Source organism: Bemisia tabaci, chromosome 6 (genome assembly GCF_918797505.1).
Source record: "Bemisia tabaci chromosome 6, PGI_BMITA_v3".
NCBI lineage: Eukaryota > Metazoa > Arthropoda > Insecta > Hemiptera > Aleyrodidae > Bemisia > Bemisia tabaci.
Window position 1 is genome coordinate 53089440 of NC_092798.1, and position 22151 is coordinate 53111590.

The window sequence follows — 22151 nt, forward strand, 5'->3', positions numbered from 1 at the left end:
AAGCGTTATAATAAAAAAACCACGAATCTGAACTGTTAATACTGGAACACACCTTCTGTAAATGTACCTTGCGAGAGATAAGTAAAAAAATAGATGTACTGGAGGAGAAGTGCTTCTCCACAGAGTTTGAAGAAGGAAAAAAAATGCCCAAATTTACTTACTTCAGCATTTTCGGCAAAATCACTGCAATTTCCGAACCTTTTTCTGGCCAGGGGCCAAAATTAAATGATTATGAAGGGCCACTTAGATGTTGTAGATAAAAATAGGACTGTTGAAAAAGTCGCCGTTTTCAATAAATATGTTCCCGGAATGGAAGAGTTAGGTTAAAAAATTTAGAGTTAAAAAATTCCCATGAGCCGAGTGCCGTAGGTTAAGGGCCCGTTCGCCAAAACTAATCGGAACTGTATGAATGAATTGCTCCTTTTAAAAATCAAAACAATATCGAATTGCGATATATTACACAGTTAAGATAGGGCTATGTCCTGTCGTAAGCGGCGACATACAGTCGATATCATTTCAATAATCGCCCCAATGGCCACGATAGTTGTTAGACGTTTACGGTTTCCCTGGTAACCTTTGTTTGCTATCAGCTGATATCGAGTAAATGACTAGGAAGCTCCAACCCAGTGGTTAAAGCTTCCTTAACCGCGAAAACTTTAAAATTCAAATTTTCAAATTTTGAACGTAAAGTACATTTTTTCCATCACGAGATAAAAGCACAAACAAGTTTTGAATTGTTGACTGTATCACCATGATTCCAAAAATACAATACACAACATAGCATTGACTAACAATAAAACAGTATGCAATAAAATAAAGTCATGACAAGGAACATAGCCGAAAATGGCGCCGATTCCCATCAACCAACGCGCGGTCTCTACAATGTAACATGCTGCATTGATACTCCCCAGCTGGGACCGTCCGGAATAGCAGCTCTAGTGCAAGCACCAGAGCCGCTAAAAACGAAAGATTATAGTAAGATACGAAAAAAAAGTATATATATTGCACTCGCAAAAGCTTCATACTTTTTTGAGAGGATTCGAAAGTCCCTCCTTCGTATATTTTAAATCGACGTTGGCATGATTACGATGCATCAAAAAATCGGCAGTCTATGGTCACCCGCAGGAAATGGCTAAGGTGGGCAATCCTCTCGCATCTAGAGTAAGAATGCTGCGCGGTTTGAACTCTTTTCGATCAAATGGAAAAAATCCCCCGTGGGCTCCAAGATATTGTTGGAAAATTCCGCGCTCCATCGGTTCGCCGAAGAAAATGGCAAGGGGGAATGTTATGACCTTTTCAGATTAGTCGCCTAGGTTCCATTATTGTTAGCAGGTTTTTGCATTTTTCGATCGAAAGGAAAACATTGCCTATGGGCTATATAAAACAATGTTGAAAAAAAAAAAAAAAAAATCTGGGCAACACATGCAGGGAATCGTCAGAGAGGTCCTGAATTCCAAATATTTATAGTGTTATGGTATTTGATTATGTAAAATCACCAGTTAAAAGAAAATTCGTGAGAATTTGCGGGGGATATCGCATTTAAACACATACTTTTGCGCAAATAATTAAAAGGGAGGGATGAAAATATCCAAGACTCTGCGAAAATATACAGGACGTACGTATGCGAGCGCTTTCAAATATGTCAAAGGTTTTCCTGAAAATTAAATTGACACATCCCACAGAATAGACTTAAAACACGCATTAAAATGTGATGACTGCTGCTGTACAGCTACGGATGAAAACAACATTTAAATTGGCAGATCAGTATACCGGGGGGGGGGGGGGGGGGTGTCTAACCTCGACCTTTTAAAGAAAGATAAAAATCAGACTTTGTCAAAATTTTCTAACGTGTGAGTCCAACCTCTGTGAGAAGTATATGCTTGGATTTTTCATTACGGCCTCTCTTGTGGTATTTTTCGAGCATTTACTACACACGCGACGTAGAGCAAATGGTTGTCATGGTGGAATGGTTTTTATAACAAAAATATGACGAGAAGGCAACCCTCTGTAAATTCCTATTAAATCGAAAGAAATTACAGCAGCCGCTCCGGAAGACAAATCGTCGAATCATGCGTGGCAGCGAGAGCGCCTTCAAACTTCTCTATAGGCATCACGGTCACCTTTTGAGCGCGAATAGTCGCATCTGCAGGAGTCACCATTTCCACTGCTTTCTCATGTCTCCGAAATGGTCCCATCGTTAAGTAAGATTCTGACTTTGAAAACTTTCTTCGAGCGATCAAGCAGAAAATGTAGAATTGTACGTGTCCTGATGAAGATAATGAAAACAAATTCAACTATATCACTGAAAATTTTGTCAGATCGATCGTAGCCTCTTTAATCAGTGGGTCGGACAGATCAGTGTGCGAAAAGTGATTTTCCAGTCAGATCGCGCGAATTTCAAAAAGAGCAATTCAGTTGAGATGGTGCTCGTGCTTAAAAAAGCCACACTTGATTTTCCGCATGTGTCCGCAGAAAAAGCATGGGCGCAACTGAGGACTTTTTGTAGGTGGGGGGCGGGCACCACCTCAATAGGGAGGCTCCGAGAGGGCACTATAAGACGACCATCAAGGGGGATCTGTGGAACTTCATCATAGCTCCTGTAGAGGGGTTGGGGGATTTTTGTTAGATCCAAGGGGGGTCCGGGAGGCCTCCCTCAGAAAATGTGGAGGAACTGGGTCGTCTCACCTTAAAATTGGTCGAGATATCATTTCATGGGTGAAAGATGTATCACGCACTTAGTTAGAAAAATCTCTTACATTTTCTTGAGGAGACCAAGTACATTTCCTGAGGAGACGCTCCCCCCCCCCTGCTCCCCCTTCCTGGTTCTACACATGGGAGGAGGGATAAAGACAAATACATAAATAGCGGATTCGATAGAAAAATGTAATATAATTCACGAGCAGAAAGCTGAATTTTATTGTAATTATTGTAAAAATTATGCACTTTAAGAAACGTCCTGGAGACTAGAAGTCATGGGAATTACAGATGAACCTTGTAATATGAAGTGAACGCGTCGTCCCATTCGCTTCCAACACAATCTCGACCCTCTTTCACACACCCTTACCCCTTGTAAGAGGCTTGGATACAACGTAACGATACAACGTAACGATACAACGTAATATACCTGATTCTGATACTTCAAAAGTAACGTATCGCCATGCACTTGATGAGCGACCACGATGGTCGGTGGTAGACGAGTTTGCCATGGATGCGATATGTGGTGAGGTCTAGTTCTGCGAGAGTCTCGTAGCCGCACTTTTCAGCGAGCTTTTGGGAGGCCTCGCTGTCGAAGACTCCTGCGCTGACTGGGATCTTCTTGATGCTACACACCTTAGCGCGTGCCTCCATCATTTCCACTCCGATGCCCCGACGCTGAAACTCGGCCGATGTCGCCAAACCATAATCCAGCAGCACAGCGTCACATTCGTACTTCTTGAATATGTTAGCTTTTGACATAACTTCATACATGGCCCTGAATATGATCCCGAACTTTTCAGATGGATACTGCTGATGTTTAAGAAAATGTGAGACAAAGTTGAAAGAAGTTGGATAACCGGCAAGCATCAAAAAGTTTTATTCAAGGAATGTCCATAAATCGTCACCCCTTGACGTAAGGGTGTATCTCTATTTCCACACGAGCCCCAGGAACCACAGAGTTATACGGAGAGTAGGGTTCATGTGTAAATCGAGATACGCCCTTTCATCGGAGGGGCGACGAAATGAAAACCATTCGGAAAAGAGTTGATATCGACGGCCAAAGTGCGAAACCACGTATCCCCGTTTGCGACGTTGCAAACTTCCTGCTATGCTTTATTATTTTCTTTTGGAAGACTAGTGACCGTATTATTTCTTAAAAACTGCTTTCATTTTTCCTCCCTATCAGCAGAATATTTCGTGTAAATTTCAAGCTGTGCAGGTCGCTAGTTCATCTTTAAAAAAAAATAAAATAAAACCGGAAATGTCGAAACATCGCGATGGAAATATTCGTGGTTTTGCACTTTGTTCATTACTAAACATTTGTTGCTATAAAGAATGAGCAGGTTTTAATGCGATTCTTTGTCAGAGTCAGAGGCTTTTAATTTTATAAATTTCTACACTAAAATATTCTAGGTATAAGAGGAAGATAATTTTCCTGTGTATTCTGTGCAGAGTTTAGAGGGTTGCCGGTTGCCCTTGTAACCCTGAGTGACGACTTTCATGGTTCAATATGCTAATTATGAGCAACAGATAATGGCAACCCTAATAAAACGTTCAGCCCCTATTCATGCACTCAGAATTTGATCGAGTTCAAAGTTGGACTCTTCTTACAGATCGAATTTCCTTTATTACGGCCTCTATATACTTGACAAGAATTTTAAGTTCAAGGGTATTTTGCTTCATTTAGAGGAAACGGTGCCATTATCGTACTCCTCGCAACAACTTGAGAACCATTGGTTGAGTCAAAAATGTTCACTGCCTGCAATTGTTTGCTGTTTTTGTGTGACTGAACGTAAAAAATAAAATATCACTGCGCGAAATTGTGCAAATTCTTATACCTCTGACGAAGAAAATTCCTCTTCTTCCTTTCTTCGGATGTCGAGGACTAAGCAAGAGATCATACGACCTTTGTTCCCTGCATCGTCCTCTAAAAATGCACCCAGAGAGATTCCTTTGCGGAGCCGCGTGTTCCAGTCCAATGAATAGGCAGCGACTGTCTGCTCATCGTTAATAGTGCCTGCAAAAACGAACTAATGAGAGAATAGATAACTGGTGATGTGATCATCGAGTTCTAATAATATGCAGGAATTTTCAGTAAACACAAGTAAAATTACGCCTGAATTTCAAGTTTACTGGTGATGAGTACTCATCACCAGTAAACTTGAAATTCAGGCGTAATAGACTAAGACTAGAAATCTATTGGATCGCTGTAAAATGAACCTGGGGAAGTCCAGTTATGTCCGAATGGACCACATTGAAAACCCTCTATGATATTTTACCGTAGAGATTCGTTGCAAAAAGGAAATCCCCCATTTTTACCAGGCGCTGTGAAGCCCATCCGCACAAAAATGGACTACCCTTGTCGATAGCAAAACGTTGCAAAGGGGGGGGGGGGGAATCTCTCATGCAAAAAAGGAAAAAACAATATTTTTGTTTGCAACATGATTCCCCTTTGTCAGTCTTCCAAATCCTCAGGTCTCTATAAAGGGTCGCACATTGCGATACTCATGTTTAAAACTGTATTTTGCATGAAAGAAACATCGTAATATTATTTTACTTTTTGAAGTTGTATTCATAGGATTATTCACAGAAAAGGGGACCTCTGTCTACGAAGGCAAATTTTTCAGGAGAATGAGTTTTGCTAGCAGGGTGCGACGGTAGGTTTTCTGTTATTGTCTCAGAAAAAATTGTAAGCTGTTTGGTGCACTCCTGTGCTAAAATAAAGCCGAATAAAAATTCCGACCTCTTCAACCTGGCCAATTGATATGTTTAATGCCTTTTTCCAATTTGGAAAAAAAATCATTTTCTTGAGGTGAACATTTCTGACTGTCACAACTTTGGTCTTAATTGACAATTTTCAGAGGTTCATGCCAATATGTTGGCAAAACATTTTTCCACGCAATAGCATGAAGATTTATACATTTTGAGTTTTTTAAAGCTTTGAGGCCCTTTAACTTTTGCACAGTCACATTTTAACATCCTTCATGACATTATTACTACTTACAGTGATTTGCAACAGGTAAATTCGTTCCCTTACCTACGGCCTTATCCATGTTGGTATTTGGCAAAAAGTGTTCAATCATGAACCGTACTGCCTCTTCAATGGAACATTCGTCGATAAATTGGATTCGGTATTGAAGCGGAGGAAGTCCATTAGAGGCCACCAATTTCACTCGCTTGACCAGTTGATTGCTGCTGTCAATCTTGTCCATAATTATAAAATTTCGCGCCTTTTCAAGGCACTGAAATATATTTAAGGAGCAGAAAAATGGGGAGGAATTAGAAAAATAGCAAACAAATGTCAGTCACACGAACCGCAAATATGGTGTGCTTTGCTATATATCGAGATTAAACCATAAAAAATTTAAAAAAAAAAACTCGATTTCATGAACCGAGGATGCAGTTTTTAGAACTAAAAGTGCGGGTAAATGAATCGGATAGTAAGTACGGCCGATATAGACCACCATACTTGCGGTTTGTATGATCTATTTATTTTCCTAACGTAGGGATATCCGCATCTCCTTGGATGAGAAATTGCAGATGGCGACACCCCCCTCTCGTTTCAGGTCAGCAGGTTGACTACATAACGTCTATTTTTTATTAGTATACGCCTAGGTATATTTGGTACATTTTAAAAAAAGGCTACAAATAGATTGTCTGACTATGTGTGAGAATCTCAAGCTATGCAAATTCGTGCCGTCTCGAGCTAATCAAATCTAAGCGAGGCACGGAAAAAATTAGATTGCTGATTTAACAATTCAATTACAGTAGACTTCAGATTATCCGGCTTCGTATTATCCGGATCGATTTTGCAACTATGTAACTACGTACGCATTCCGATAAGTTCCGATAAGAAAACTGGAAAGTACCCAAAAGTAGACGAAGCCTTATTTTTGTGGCTGAACCAAGATAGATCGCAAGGTATTCCAGTTAGTAGACCCATTCTGAAATTAAAATGGACCCAATAAAAAACTTCATAAACTTATTAAGATCACATAAGAATACTGTGGTGTTGGTTGGTGGTGTTTGTTTTTCCTATTATTATCCGGATCAGTCCCGGCACCAATTAATCCGGATAATTCAGAGTCTACTGTACTGAAAGAAAGTAACTGCAATGTTTCAATTATTTTAATGTAGATTTTACAACAAAAACATGCTACTTTAACCACCCCCGTGGTTAAATTAGCTTACAATAGTGGTTAAAGTAGCATTTTTGTTGTAAAATCTACGTTGAAACGTTGCAGTCACTTTTTTTTAGCAATTGAATTGTTAAATCAGAAATTTAATTTTTTTCGTGAGTATTTGTAAATTTCGCAGGCAATTGCCTATCACCGGCTAGTTGAAATCTGTCTGAGTTCAATACAGAAGTGTAAAAACTGAGGAGAGAAGAAACAAGGTGGAAAAAACTAATTATCATGATTTGATTTGAATTCATGTTATGGGCTAGCACACTCTCGGGTGCGTGTAGTGAACTTTGTAACCTCCGTTGGGTTTAGTTCAGATAGGCAACTAAACTAACTGCCTGGCAAAGCATGGAGTATCACAGTATTTGAAGGAGTTTCAAGGCCGAGTTCGTGCTTTCGAAATTCATCATCAATTAAACATTTCCTACATGGATGCGATTTTTTGCAATTTGACTAGTTAACATGTATGCCGATCGTGTGACAAATTGCCGGCTATTGCTGACTGCCTATATGTCATGGCGTAAGAATGTATTAATGTAGAAGAAAGGAAACAAGTTTGTTTACTTCCAGTCCTTTCAGATTTATTTTTCTTCTTTTCTTCGAATCTTCGTCCATGCTGGTATTCGATTGAGGATTACACTTTAAATGCGTACATATTTTGTTGTACTCCAACTGAGTGCCGAGTAGCGGGCCGTAATGTTTCGGTTCAGCATCTCATTTAGCTTTGTTTCCCATGTTCCATTTTATTTAATTGAAATTCTATCATTATCATAATATAGTGTAAGATTTGTTTATCTGCAGAGGCTCAACTCTGAGGTCAACTTTACGACGCTGCATTTGCAATTGCACAACAGCCAATATGCGGTTTTAAAAACTAGAGATAAAGCTGTTTGCTTACTGGTGCAATTTGTCACACGTATGTTGTAGAATGTACCAAGAAAATTATGTATTGGAATTCAGGATATTGACTGAGATATTTACACACCGCAGCTTGAAATATGTAATGGTCGGATTTTCCTGCCGATTTGGATAGCTGGGCCACAACGCGTGACACATTTTACCGTGGCCAATGCGGCGAGAACGGACAAGAGGTCAACTATACATATTCAAATCGTGAATTGAGCTTCGTGAAATTGCCCTTGAAATTTTTTAAAACCTGTGACGGACTTGCGTTTGTATGTTGGCAAAATAACCAAGAGCTGAGACGGATGGAAAAATTAAGACTTAGTAGTGTTCTTGCAGTCATCCAGTGCTGCTAACTTATCCATACTAAGATTTTCTTTCATGTGAAAAGTAGCTTCCAGATCTCTTGAAACTTAACGGAAATGTCATAGTCATGCTAAAAATAAATGTGTAATTTTACCTCAGTGAACCAAGCTGAATGACTCTGTCTTATTTTTTATAAAACCTTTTTTCCGATTTTTAAAAGTGATATTTCTCTTTCAAAAATGCAGCTGACAATATCCACATTATTTTTAATTTTAATCTGTAACTTTAGATCAGTTCACTTAGAAACAGTTTCTCTCGGGAATGAGACGGTGACCGGTAAGTAAAGTGTTGTGCGGAAACCATAGTTTTAGTGATAACAATCTGTGTGCGGGAAAAAGCACTACGTAAAAACATACCTGTAAAGAGGATCGCAGCACAGTTATCGGCGATTTTGAATTTTTTGGGATACCTTTGAAAAGGTTTATGAGGGTTTTTAAGGAATAGGGCAAGTACATCTTCACACTTCAAAACCACTGAAGATTTACATGGTCTGCCTATAATATTTTTTTTTTCTTTTTAAAAAAAATCAAAAAAAGCTCTGTCTTAGAGAACAGAAGTCAGTTCACTACGTATCATTCCTCACTGAATAGTTCCAAACTGAGTCTTATCTGAGTGTGAGGGTGAGGGTGTGTGTGTGTGTGGGGGGGGGGGGGGCTTTGTGCACAATCACTCGGAGCAAATTGTTTTTATCATCCGAGGCCTATGTTTCAGAGCATTGTTCAGAAGCAGTTATATGTATTACTTGGCTGGCAGGAAAAGAAAAATATACCGATTTTAGCAGTGATATTACTGGCAAAGTAAACATAAGCCATAGCACTGAGAGCTCCACCGAATTTAAAAATTCGAACGTTACTTTAGATCATGTCTCAAGAAGTAGGAGGAGATTATGGACGATTATGAGAGAGGGGTCAAGTGGATAAACATTTAATAGCTTTGTAAATTATAATTAGCTCAACGAGATTCTAAAAGCCGCCTAGCAAACACGATACCCTGAACCCCAAACAATGCTCAAATAAAGCTCCAGGTGGAGGGAAACAGAAAATAGAAGAAGAAGAGTGATAAAGAGGAGAAACAGATAACGCGGGTTAGCAACGCTATCACATGTTTTTAGTGGATTATTAAGACTGATATATAACTGACGATAATCACTGTTTGAATAGGTACTGTAACTTCTCTTCAGTTAAGTGCAATAATTACGTTCGGATAAGCTTTGTATCTACTTGGGCTTGACTCTCCAAGTACATGTACACTTGTCATTCTCTCAGTTGTGCCAAAATTGAGAAAACCTCATCCTTCTTGTCTGTGTTTAGAATCTTCACCTCTCGATAAAAACCAGACGAATCAGAGAGAGATGGACATCGATCTCTCGCCTCAACTTTGCAAGAAGCTTTACGGTAATAATGGGGGTTCCTACTACGCCTGGTCACCCTCTGAGCTCCCCATGCTTCAGAGGGGTAACATCGGTGCCGCCAAAATCGCCCTCGAAAAAAACGGCTTTGCTCTTCCAAGCTATTCCGACTCGTCCAAAATAGCCTACGTTCTCCAAGGTAACCTCTTACTTGAATATTTTCTCTAGAAATTGGTTCTATGCTTCTCTCTAGCTTTTACATCAGCTCCGTGTCTCTGGTACAATTTTATTATTATGGACCGTGCGAACCGAAACGTCGCCCCACTGACGCGAGAGCCTATCTCAATTTTCACTCGAGCCCTATGCTTCATATAACTCTATGCTTTCCGCGGCTCATGTCCAAATCGAAATCGAGATACACCCTCAAGCCAGAGGAGCGACTGAGAGACAGGGTGCAAAATGAAGCATTCCGAGATAACCTATACTGCCCCGCGGAAAAAATTAAATTGCTCATCTAACAACTCAATTGCTAAAAAAAGTGATTGCAATGTTTCAACGTAGATTTTACGACAAAAAAATGCTACTCTAACCACCCCTGTGGTTAAAGTAGCCTACAATATAGTGGTTAAAGTAGCATATTTTGTTGTGAAATCTCGTACGTTGAAAGATTGCAGTCACTTTTTTTTAGCAATTGAATTGTTAAATCAGCAATTTAATTTTTTCCGTGCGTGCTAAGGGAGAACGCCGTATGAACATTCGAGAGTTGCCAAATTTTCCTTGATAAAACGTGTATTTCTGACGCAATACAAGCATATTTTTCCTTGAAATCTTGTTTCTTCATATTCCTTGTTTGTTTCTGATAGAACGCTTTACAAACTACTGAACCTCGGCGTATTATTGCGAATATTATGTGCCTTCTACTTAAAATGCTTCTCTCTTAACAACTTCATGAATTTTGGCAAGACCGGGTCGGTCACCCATGCCAAAATGTTGGGGCATACCAATGTATCAATTCCCCCTCCCCTTTTTTTGTACGTGCCGGCCGGCCCATTCCTTTTTTTTTCTTCGAATTTTTTTTTCAATTATAAGACGGTTTTTTGTTTTTTATCTCTTTAAAGAAAAAACATTCATTACAGTTCTCATAAGGACTGCTTTGACATCTAAACAAGGACATATACTAAGGGTCAAGTAATGATCAGTGTCTCCTCAGCGATGAGTCGGAAGGTCTCGAAAAAGTTTTTGATCAGAGATGGGCATATTTCAGAGAAGTTGGGCCGATTTGATATCATACTCCTTTAAAGCGATGGATCAAAACGTGTTCAGGTCATCATACCTTTTAATACCATTAGGGAACTACACAAGGTGAAATTCTTTAAAAAATTATTTAAAAAACACAAAGATAAAACACACTCACTTGCGTAAAATTGTATAAAATAACATCATACCTTATAGGTATTTAATTTTTTTTTTTTTTTTTTTTTTTTTTTTTTTGAATAAAACGTTGGGGTGTATAGTATATTGCATGGGCATGGAGGAGAAAATTGGGCCGTTTTGATATCATTTCCTTTTAAATGATTAATCCGAACGGTACTGCCATCATATTTTTTGGGTTCCTGATTTTTTTTTTTTTTTTTGGTAATTAGTGACATTTTTTGGATTGGGCCGAAATTTTGTAAAAAAAAATCATATTTTTGTTTTTTTAAAATAAGGTTTTCCTAAAAAATCTGCTGTGTAATTTAAACGAAATATGAACTATAATTTCAACGCTAAAAAAGCAAATATCGTCTAATTTGCAAAATAAAAAGGAAAGGAAAGCAAACAAATTACGCAAAGTAACGGATAAGTAACCCATCAATAAACTATACTGATTCGGATAGGTTCTTTTAATCTTCCAAAGGACTCCTTTCACATGGACGCGTTCCAATATGACCGCTCAGAATTCGAGCGTGCCGACACACTCCCGAAATGGTACGAGTTGTTTTTCTATTTTTATGTTAGCGCAACCGCAAAATGGTGCCCCTGTGCCGCAAAATGGTCTCTCGCTCTTGGTTTTCGTGTACACGTCGACTGCGCACACTTTCTGGCCACCAATCTCGGCACATCTTCCGTTCGTTACGCGAGGGCAGGCGTCACTCCTATTTTCGGGTTTGAGTCTGTCCAAGTATCCAGTTACCCTCTTGCAGTACCCGCTTGCGTCTTGCATACCCCTTGTACAGCAGTCGTTACTCAGTATGGACCTGATCATTTGGCTCCAGCCGGATGCGTCTATATTGGTCACCTGGTCACGAATACAAAACGATTTTTCAAACTTCCTGGGTCAGTTGCGCTGGTCACAAAATCGTGTTTTGATGCTTGATTCGTTTATATTTGCTAAAAATAATGAGATCCATGTTAACAGCAACCTTCTACGTTCAATATTAGCCGAGATATTGCCCTTTGAAAAGTCGGGTTTTTGACGTCATCCATTACCGCGATATAGTGACAGTGACACCCTTGGTTTCCTCCACCTTATACTTTCATCCAAGTTTCACATTGAGTGACCAGTGCAAATACATATGCTACACACTGGCTGATGAAAGCAAGGTGAAAGAAAGCATGGGTGTCACTATCGCGGTGGATGACGTCAAAACCCCGACTTTTCAAAGGGCGATACCTCGGTCAATATTGAGCGTAGAGAGTTGCTGTTGGGACAAATGTGATTATTTTTAGCTAATCTACAAGAATCAAGCATCAAAACTCGATTTTGTGACCAGCGCAACTGAGCCACTTCCGTGCTTCAGTGGACCTCCAGACAAGGTATGAATTAAAGCACAAGGCTATACGTGCTTTCTCCTCCAAATTTCACGTAGAAAAGGGATCGCACAACGGGGAGTCTGAAAGTCAACTCCTGGACAAGATGTCAGTGTTTTCTATTAACATTGGTTAAGGGTAAAAACACAAAAGACGTCATTTGTATAATCGAACCCCCACATGGTCCGTGTTTAAAAGACTTGCCAATATCTCGTTTAGGAGTTGATTTCAAAACTCCTCGTTGTGTGAATTGTTTCCTATGTAAGATTTTGAAGAGAAAACATATGTGACGTCCTCTCCTTCAGACCTTGCCTAGTGACCCATTGTGTAAAATTTACTTCTGTAAATCAACGCTCCACTATTCAACCTTATTGGTCAATACTTGTCAAAGAGACCGCAAAATATTTTTTGAGTTTCTGTTCGTGACATAATTTACCATACCGTCAGAGATGTAACGTGAAATTTCATGAGGCTCGAATAAATTTCACAAAAGTTGAAATTTATTAATTTTTTTTAGAATCATTGATTAAACCTTTGGAGGTCTGAAAGCGTTTCAGATGGTCTTTCTGTTGATGCTGCGGTATTATGCTACTCTACTGAAGGTGCCAGACACAAAGAGGGGGCAAAAAGGGGAGTTTAGAGAGAAGAAACCCCTAAACTAAACGAAAACATTTGCAACGCGCGAATGTTTTAGGCTTGGGGTAAAAAATTTCCAAATTTAGAATCACTGTTTCCAGGCGTTTCTTAGAGTCCTGAATGTATCCCCAAAAGTTTCAATAAATTTCATAAAATTTTGTGAAATTCACTCGAATAAATTTCATGAAATTTTCCATCTTTGCATACCGCGTGTATTTTTTACCCTCAGAAAGGTTCTTTCACCTAAGCATTTTTTGTGGTTGGTTGGAATAGAAAATGTTTTTAGGCAATTTAAATCAGTTTCCAAAAAGAATATTCAATTCAAAAGTGTAAAAATGTTATTCAGGCCCTTTAATGATGCAATGTAAACGTTCTGAAGCCTTGGAGTTGGGCACTTTCCGAAAATAAACGAATTCGCGCATATTCTTTGAACTACACTTTGAAATTCGGAACTAAAATTTCTGGCTCATCGATGAAAAAACATATGTGCATGGGGAAACTAATGGTACATACGTTGTTTCCAAACTGAGACGGATATTGAAGTTCCTAATTGCAAAATATAATTCATTTTAATGTTAAATGAAAGTAAGGAGGAAACAAATCGAAAAAAAGAGGCTTAATTGGACCACGTTAAGCAGGAAGGGGCTAAGTCACATCAGCTATTGCCGAATTTAATAGGGCAATTTAATGTTTTACATGGAAACGGTTGTGCGGATTTTTGTGCAAAGTTTAGTGAATTTTCTGCATAGTGCGAAGCGAATTCCTCAAAATGTTTCAAGAAATCCGCACAAACGTTCTCTTGTAAAAATCAAATGGACGTATTTCTATCAAACGGAACTATGTGTATTATGACGTGAGCCCTGTTATGTATATATTCTTATGGGTCTCAGGGCTCATGTCTTAATGCACATAGTTCCGTTCGGCAGAAATACGTTCAAATTGCCCAGTTAATTTTGACAATAGCCGATGTGGCTTGGTTTCTTTCTGCTAGACGCGGTCCAGTTGCGTGACCTTAAAAATCATACCCCGAAATAACGAATTTTCATTTATTTCCCGATTCGGGCAATTTTTGCAGGCCGCAGATTCTTCTTTGCCCAGAGAGCAGAGATGAAGATAGAACCACCTCATGTAAGCTTCGTGAAAATTGTCAATGAAATTTTATACTGCTGTACTCACGTCCTTGTAATAGGGTACCGGTGGCCCAGATGCAGGTTTTCTCTTTGCCGCAGCAGCCTTTTCCTTTTCTTCTTCCTTTTGTTTCTTATTCTGTCTATATTGTGCGAACCAGTTTAGTTTCTTCTCAGACGTAACAGATGAGGGAGGACTTGACGCCCTCACTGGACTCCGAGAAGAGGTTGCTTTGGGACTTGGAGGGATGGGCTGGATTTCTGAGTCCCTCGCTCGCATTCCCTCTCCACCCGGTATTATAACCCATACCACCGCCGTCAAAGCCAATAAAGATATGATTAGATTCATCATAGCTGTATAGGACATTTAATGATTCAATCCATTACTGACGACGAGAACAAAGAGACATTCAAGCAATTAGGGTTGCACAACTTAAAAAAAAATCCCAACTCGATTGGCCTTAATCCCGGAAAATTTGAAAGGCTGAAGCAACCTTAACCCGATGCTCATTCCGAGTTGCAAAATCCTCAAATGGATTAAAAACTTCAAATAACTTTTTAAATTATGAAATTAAAAATGTCCCAACCGTATTCAGAATTCCTATAAATCACGAATCATGACGTCCAGAATGTTTCCTGAGATTCCTTTTTCGGTATTTGAAATCGATCTTTCATACCTTTTGCTTAAAACTCCTATCTATTAAAAAGGGCTTTTCGGGTGGGAAATACATTTCTCCATCAATCTCTGACTTCAAGTAGAAATATGAAGAATAGTAAAACTTGAATGGATTGATAAAGGGTTTAAAAAATGTACGTTACCTAGATCCCAGAGTGTGAACTTCTAGATTCTCTTGTTATTCTGTTTTTTCATCAGCAACGAAGCCTTCAAAAAGTAAAAATATTCATTTCCGTTGTTCCGACTGATCCGAAACACAGTTAAAAATTTTCGTGTTTCATGTCACTCCGTGTTACTCTTGTTTGTGTCAGGACAACCTAAAGGACGTGGTTGCTCAACACACTTTTGTGTTAAATCGACCCAAAACTAATTTTTAACGAGTTCAACCAAAAGCTTGCGTTATTACGTGTTTACTTCCTCTATTGACACAAGATTTTGGTTAATTTTTCTTACTGTGCACGAGCACCGTTCGATGTACCATAATACTCGTGAAACGAAATATGAGGTTTTCTTTTGGCTATATTTCTCCTAGAGAGTTCCCGCATTTTTATGAGAAATACGATGGCTTCACTATTTTTGTCCAAATGTTGGAGAAATCCCAGTGGCGAACAATCCTTTTACACCATAATGCTACACGAGGAGTAAGCTTTGAAGATTAAAATGCCTTCAAATATTTGTATAGGCAACTTCACGACTCACGTGTTCGAATAGTTGCTCCACCGGGATGAGCCAGTGGAATACACTGGACGTCTTTATGGATCCACGACTGAGGGATAAAGAGGGTACATCCCTCTGTCCCAAGCCCTGTAGCCTACCATGTATCTTCCGTGTATTTCGTGTAGGTATATTCAGAACCTACATGAAAAATTGGTCTAGAAACACTCTTTCAAAGTATGATGGATTGATACAGAGTCTCGCTATGGAGAGTCAAAGAGAGGGAAGTCGAGAAAATGAGAATCGCTAAGACGGGCTTTTTCGAATATCGCTAAAATTCACCCCATCTTTGGGGGTCGATATCTCGCGAACGGGGCGTCGGATGGGAAAACCCTTAAAATCGGTCTCTTAAAATGATGTTAAGACCTTGTATATCAATTTTCAGTCAAATCGGAGGGGGTCGGGTTCCGAGCCTGCAGGTACACTTGACGAGGAATGACCCCTACATGTTTTCTGATGAGGAGGTGAATGCACTACGAGCTGGACATTCCGCATGGTGAAAATTTGCAATTTTTTTGAATCCTTCAGGCGGTTAAAATTAAGGAATTTATTTACGCCGATTTTGGGCCATGAAAATCTCCTTATGGTAAAAGCTTCCAGATTTCCGAAAACCTAATTTCGACAAGTTAAAGTAATCTTATCCCTTGTTTACCTAACTTAACTTCATAAAAAAGAAGAAAGTCTTTGTGTGCTTTGAGAGCATTGCAGCGGCACAACACAAAACAACGAAAGTTGATCCCATGTATGCTATGAGTAGTAAAATAATCAGTGGAAAAATACTATAAAACAATATGAGGTATACAGCGACAATTAAAAAGAAATGTACTTACGCGGTTGGGTTCGAAAAATCTGAAATTTTTCGAGGAAGAGTGGTTTAACAGCGCATCAGATCAGAACTGACTTAGAACACACATCTAGCTTTATATATAGATACGCCGGGATATGTTTAAGCGGAAAGAAATCCTCGAGCCTCGTCATGCGCTATTCGAGTTTTTTAGGGAAAGTTTGGAGTAACGGAATGGTATAAACTAAAGCGATAAAAAGCACCTTGTCCTTCAGCTTTAAAAAAAAGCTTTTATTTTTGGAAAAAAATGTAAAGGCTCGCAATTACTCGAACTCTACTGAGACCGATATGTGCCTCTAATGGATTTTTTTGCGCCTTGTTTTTCCCCCGGTCACAATGATAGGGAAAAATGCTTTAAAACCCTGCTAAAAATGTTCCGTGTGGATGATTTCCATGAAGTTGATTTCCATGAAAAAATGACACGGAAAAATGGAACAGGAAATATTTCCATGTGGCTGATTTCCGTGTGGCTGATTTCCATGTGGCTTATTTCCATGAAAATTTTTCATGGAAACGAAATCATTTCCGTGAAAATTTTTCATGGAAACGAAATCATTTCCGTGACAATTTTTCATGGAAAGAAAACCATTTGCATAAAAATGATCACAAGAAGGTTTCAGTACCATCCAAATTGCTCACGGAAATTAAATAAATCTTAGAATCAAGACAAAGGAGACAAGCGTCCCAATGGGAGCACATGATATTTGGACCATGCAGACATGCTCAGTAAAATAGAAAATGAACAAACAACACTCACCAACTCGCTCAAATCTGTAATCCACTGGGTCAGAAAAATCCACTTGAAGACAAAAAATCCAAATTTCCGATTAGAACTGGTGCAGGTACGAAGGAACTTTTGAAAACACGATGAGTGCATTGTAAAAATATCTAAAGCACTCTTTAACGTAAGAGAAAAAATTAGCACCATGATTTAATAGCTGATCAATACAGAACACCACTCTCAGAAAAGCACTGACACAACACGATTTTCCAGTTTAGTTTTAGAGGAGAAAGCATTTTTCAAAAGATGCGACATCATAGATCCACAGCTTAAATAATTTCACGATTTACTACGATCATTGATGATATTAAGGTAGCCACCGATTCTCTACCCGACGTTCCTTCCACACATGACAGGAAACATCTACAGGCATAGAGCAAATGGCACTGAGCAGCAATGTACATCTGATAAGGCAAGCTCCTGGAAGTGTCGATCTGCAAAAATACAAAGCGGGAGACAGATCATCAAATTGATCTACCTATGGTTAATGGCCGTCCTTGGAGACAGACAATAAACTACGTAACAATATATCAACCACCTTTTGATAACAGAACGAATTTAAAATGAGAGCAAGACCCTTCCTTATGGAGGGAGGGCCAAGAAACATTTAAAAACGGAACATTTTACTACGGACAGGTCTGAGCCACTGAATAAAATACATTCCACCAGTCGATAAAATTTTAAATTTTGAATGTTGATGGATAACCTGATTGCCAGTATACATTGAGTTGAAACCAGTCGAAACATCTGATACGTAGAGCGGTTCATTCTTATAGAAGCTCCCGAAGTAGTTCCAGATAGTGGGGCGGATTAACAAGAAATACCACTAGAATCGTGCATTTCTGGATAAAAGCATGAAACTTTCAGGAAGTCTTCTACACCTATGAAGAAACGAATTTAGCCTGGGTGCCCAGTTCTATGGGGTCCCAGGGGGGCAGGGGGGCGGGGGACCCTAAAATCATAAAATTCAGGTTTTGCTGTGAGAATTTTTGTACACAAAGGGATAAAACTGATTGAGTTTGCGGAATTGACCGGTTCAAGGCCACCTCAATACATACTGGAACGATTTCACCCACTAATCGCCCAATTTTGACCAAAAGGGTGCTTGGAGGGGAGGGGGACCTGAGATTTAAAGCCCTGATTTTCTTGTGAACTGCGAATGCGTAGTTAAGGCTTATAACAACTAAATCCATTAAGCATTATAATTTTATACTGCCGAACTATTTAAAAATTGATGAAAAAATTCGTCATGGCCGGGGGGGGGGGGGGGGGGCGCGGAAAGCGAAGCGCAAGCGCATACCGTGCGAAGGTGGCGCAGCGTGCAATAAGGCTCTCCTAATATAACGTCTATGTTGTGCCGCATTTTCGATCGTTGCACGTATCTTACGCTCGGTGAAAGGGGGGGGGGGGGGCTCATTTTCAACCGCTGTCATAAAAATATTTAAAAAATAAATAAATAAATAAAAAAAAATGGAAACGAAAAATCATAACATTCACCGATTCGAAGAGATTATAATTGAGTATGTCCCATCTCTTTTTGGATTAGAAATCTTTTTCGATGCCAACAGGATAATTTGCAGTTTCCTTCTCATTATCATCATTACCAATGTTAGTTTCCCATGTACTACTACTGTGTTGGAGCAGATTCCTCTTGTTCTTTTTTTACACTTCCCCTCAACGATATCCTGCTTGGTAAAGGCATCGCAAACGTGCTGTAGCAAAGCTGCGTGTATGGGTGGCAGTCCATCAAAATCCGACGTTTTCTCGTGGAAACTCCTTTACAGCACTTTATTCGCGGAGGTTTATGATATGAAGTTTTACCATATACATAGCCACAACGAACTGTTCGATGTCACTACACTAGAGCCTCAACAGCGTCTGCGAGTTTGTTTGACAGGACTTAACAATTTTCAAGACCTCGGAGTTTTTAGATTTAAATTAAGTTTAAAGTTTTTCGGATCGACTTTTTACTGTACCAGGCACAGGCTTTTGCAGCACCAATTTTACTGAAAACTTGATGGATCGAAAATCATTCAAATTCCGTACCAGTACCGAAAGCTATTTACAATCCGTCGAAGTGTGTCATCTGTGTTCACAGTGGCATAGATGGTCAATGCAGTTGGTTTTCCTGGCTGATCCTCTTTTCTGAACCTGGGATTCTCTCTGGAACCGACAGCTACTCCAATATTATTGACCCTGCAGTTACATCATTCATGAGCCTATCATAAGCCTATATGACGGCAAATTTTCTTTTAATATAATGAGCAATGAATTTTCCATTAAAAAATTCGGTGTAAATTAAGGTATGCTGTACTTTGAGATCTACCATATCTCACAAAATGAATTGGTAGCCATCTGACATACGTGCAACGATTAAAAGTGGAAAACCAAGAAGAAATTTTCGTCAAAGATTTTACGTAAAGTTCAAAGTTGGAACTTCGCAGTGATATCAGATATTCAAGGTGGCACTCTTCCAGCTAAAATTGCAAGACTCCGATGTAAATACTGAAGGCGTGATCCTCTGCCTCATTTATTGCATTCTTCAAGCGGAAGAAGCTCCATTCTCATTGTTTTTCTTAAGATCTACAGCAAAATTTGCAAAATGAGAGTCAAACAATACAGCAAATGTCAATAGTCCAAATGTCAACAGCTAGCAAATGGCAAAAGTCAATACAACAAATGAGAGTCTCAATACAGCCACTGTCATTTGAAAGTCCTTCAAGAAATTCAGAATAGCCTTTTCAATGTGTATCCAACCTATCATTACAACATACTTGAGTTGCGGCTACCGAAAGTGTAACACTAAATGTGAGGGGGCGCTGTTAAAATGCACGAGGCAAAGATTGTGGGAACGGCTACAAGAAGTGCACAAAAAAATGAGAAACTATGACACTGGTAATGATGATAATGAGAAGGAAACTGCAAATTATCCTGTTGGCATCGAAAAAGATTTCTAATCCAAAAAGAGATGGGACATACTCAATTATAATCTCTTCGAATCGGTGAATGTTATGATTTTTCGTTTCCATTTTTTTTTATTTATTTATTTATTTTTTAAATATTTTTATGACAGCGGTTGAAAATGAGCCCCCCCCCCCTTTCACCGAGCGTAAGATACGTGCAACGATCGAAAATGCGGCACAACATAGACGTTATATTAGGAGAGCCTTATTGCACGCTGCGCCACCTTCGCACGGTATGCGCTTGCGCTTCGCTTTCCGCGCCCCCCCCCCCCCCCCCCCGGCCATGACGAATTTTTTCATCAATTTTTAAATAGTTCGGCAGTATAAAATTATAATGCTTAATGGATTTAGTTGTTATAAGCCTTAACTACGCATTCGCAGTTCACAAGAAAATCAGGGCTTTAAATCTCAGGTCCCCCCTCCCCTCCAAGCACCCTTTTGGTCAAAATTGGGCGATTAGTGGGTGAAATCGTTCCAGTATGTATTGAGGTGGCCTTGAACCGGTCAATTCCGCAAACTCAATCAGTTTTATCCCTTTGTGTACAAAAATTCTCACAGCAAAACCTGAATTTTATGATTTTAGGGTCCCCCGCCCCCCTGCCCCCCTGGGACCCCATAGAACTGGGCACCCAGGCTAAATTCGTTTCTTCATAGGTGTAGAAGACTTCCTGAAAGTTTCATGCTTTTATCCAGAAATGCACGATTGTTATGCCAATCCGCCCCACTAAGATAGGTACTTTAAAATTAGACACCGGTCAAATGTAGTACAAGAGAGGAAATGGGTGCAACAAAACTTTAATGGTCCTTGATTTTTTTGAAGACACAAGGAAAATGCAGGCAGTATGAGGATGTTCCAACAGACTACCTATAGCACTCGCCTGCAAGAGTTGGGAAGTTTCTACTTGTGATGAAGTCCGCGGATAATAAGATTTGCACTTAGAGAGTGCAACAGAAGATCCACCATCTTGATTCTGGTCTTTCCCTTCAATGCTAAATAGATGAAAGATTATCTCCCTTCCCACGGAAGGAGTGGATAGATTTATTAGACGTAGACTCTTCGATCAACTTCGTAACCACGGTTAGGAATAGCACATGGTAGTAAATGCATTCGCAAACCAAGAGAATAGAATTCACAATTACCTCGCTCGTTAGAACATATCGACTGAATCGTAAATCGGCAAAGAAAATTAAACTCGAGTTACTTGATCAGTATAGCTTGACATGACAAATGTGTAATGTAAGTACAAGGTGACAGGCTCATACTTAGGTGTGTCCGTCGTCAAGAAGTGAATGAGAGATAATTTACCTGTGTTCGATGAAACTGAGTATAGTCAAGTAGACGCCGATAATACAATCGATTCTTCGTTAAGAATCATGAAAAGTAGATCAAATTAAGTTTTCATTTTGAAATTCACGGCATGGCATGCATGGCTTGGCTGGCTGGGTGGATTGAATTGAACAATGGTCCGGAGTTCCGAGTGCGAGTTGGACATCGAACAGTTGGACGAGGGACCATTCCGCGGTTCCGCCTTTTGCCTTTTTATCGAGGTTGCGTATGAAAATGAGTGAAAATCAGCCGCTATAATGATTATAGAAAGCCAGTTTTTGTATTTTAATCCTTTTGAAAACATTTGCCTGATAATTATTTAGATAATAAATACAACCCTGGAAGTATCGGCAAGGAACGATTATTCCAGGAACTAGGAACATCTTCACAAAAGTTAGGTTATATTTATCTCTCACATCACCACATCACCTCAAGTAAGTAATTTAATGAATAATTTTTCACTTTCACACCTTTCACAAAAGAATCAAGGACAATTAAAGTTTTGTTGCACCCATTTCCTCTCTTGTACTACATTTGACCGGTGTCTAATTTTAAAGTACCTATCTGGAACTACTTCGGAAGCTTCTATAAGAATGAACCGCTCTACGTATCAGATGTTTCGACTGGTTTCAACTCAATGTATACTGGCAATCAGGTTATCCATCAACATTCAAAATTTAAAATTTTATTGACTGGTGGAATGTATTTTATTCAGTGGCTCAGACCTGTCAGTAGTAAAATGTTCCGTTTTTAAATGTTTCTTGGCCCTCCCTCCATAAGGAAGGGTCTTGCTCT

At 39.3% G+C, this 22151-nt stretch overlaps 3 protein-coding genes across 4 annotated transcripts in view; 1 reads left to right on the plus strand and 2 right to left on the minus strand.

Moving 5' to 3' along the window:
- Positions 1 to 2864: 2864 nt before the first annotated feature.
- Positions 2865 to 8757, minus strand: LOC109042001 (uncharacterized). Of its 2 annotated transcripts, none has more exons than XM_019058534.2 (4): positions 8507 to 8757; positions 5735 to 5939; positions 4536 to 4714; positions 2865 to 3504 (listed from the first exon to the last, which is right to left on the minus strand). In XM_019058534.2, the coding sequence occupies exons 1-4, from the start codon at positions 8603 to 8605 to the stop codon at positions 3139 to 3141; spliced, it is 849 nt and encodes a 282-aa protein (XP_018914079.2). In that variant the 5' UTR covers positions 8606 to 8757; the 3' UTR covers positions 2865 to 3138. The 2 variants fall into 2 exon arrangements, with proteins under 2 accessions (XP_018914079.2, XP_018914078.2); XM_019058533.2 differs by having other exon boundaries at positions 2865 to 3507; positions 8507 to 8754.
- The window catches only part of LOC109041999 (uncharacterized), a 30331-nt gene continuing 16204 nt past the window's right edge, over positions 8025 to 22151 (plus strand). The window contains exons 1-2 of the mRNA XM_019058531.2: positions 8025 to 8426; positions 9461 to 9697. Of these exons, the coding sequence (XP_018914076.2) occupies positions 8330 to 8426; positions 9461 to 9697 (334 nt within the window). The 5' untranslated portion in view covers positions 8025 to 8329. The remainder of the gene's footprint in view (positions 8427 to 9460; positions 9698 to 22151) is intronic.
- LOC109042002 (uncharacterized) lies at positions 11234 to 16624 on the minus strand. Its single transcript, XM_019058535.2, has 3 exons — positions 16272 to 16624; positions 14101 to 14405; positions 11234 to 11776 (listed from the first exon to the last, which is right to left on the minus strand). The coding sequence occupies exons 2-3, from the start codon at positions 14401 to 14403 to the stop codon at positions 11432 to 11434; spliced, it is 648 nt and encodes a 215-aa protein (XP_018914080.2). The 5' UTR covers positions 14404 to 14405; positions 16272 to 16624; the 3' UTR covers positions 11234 to 11431.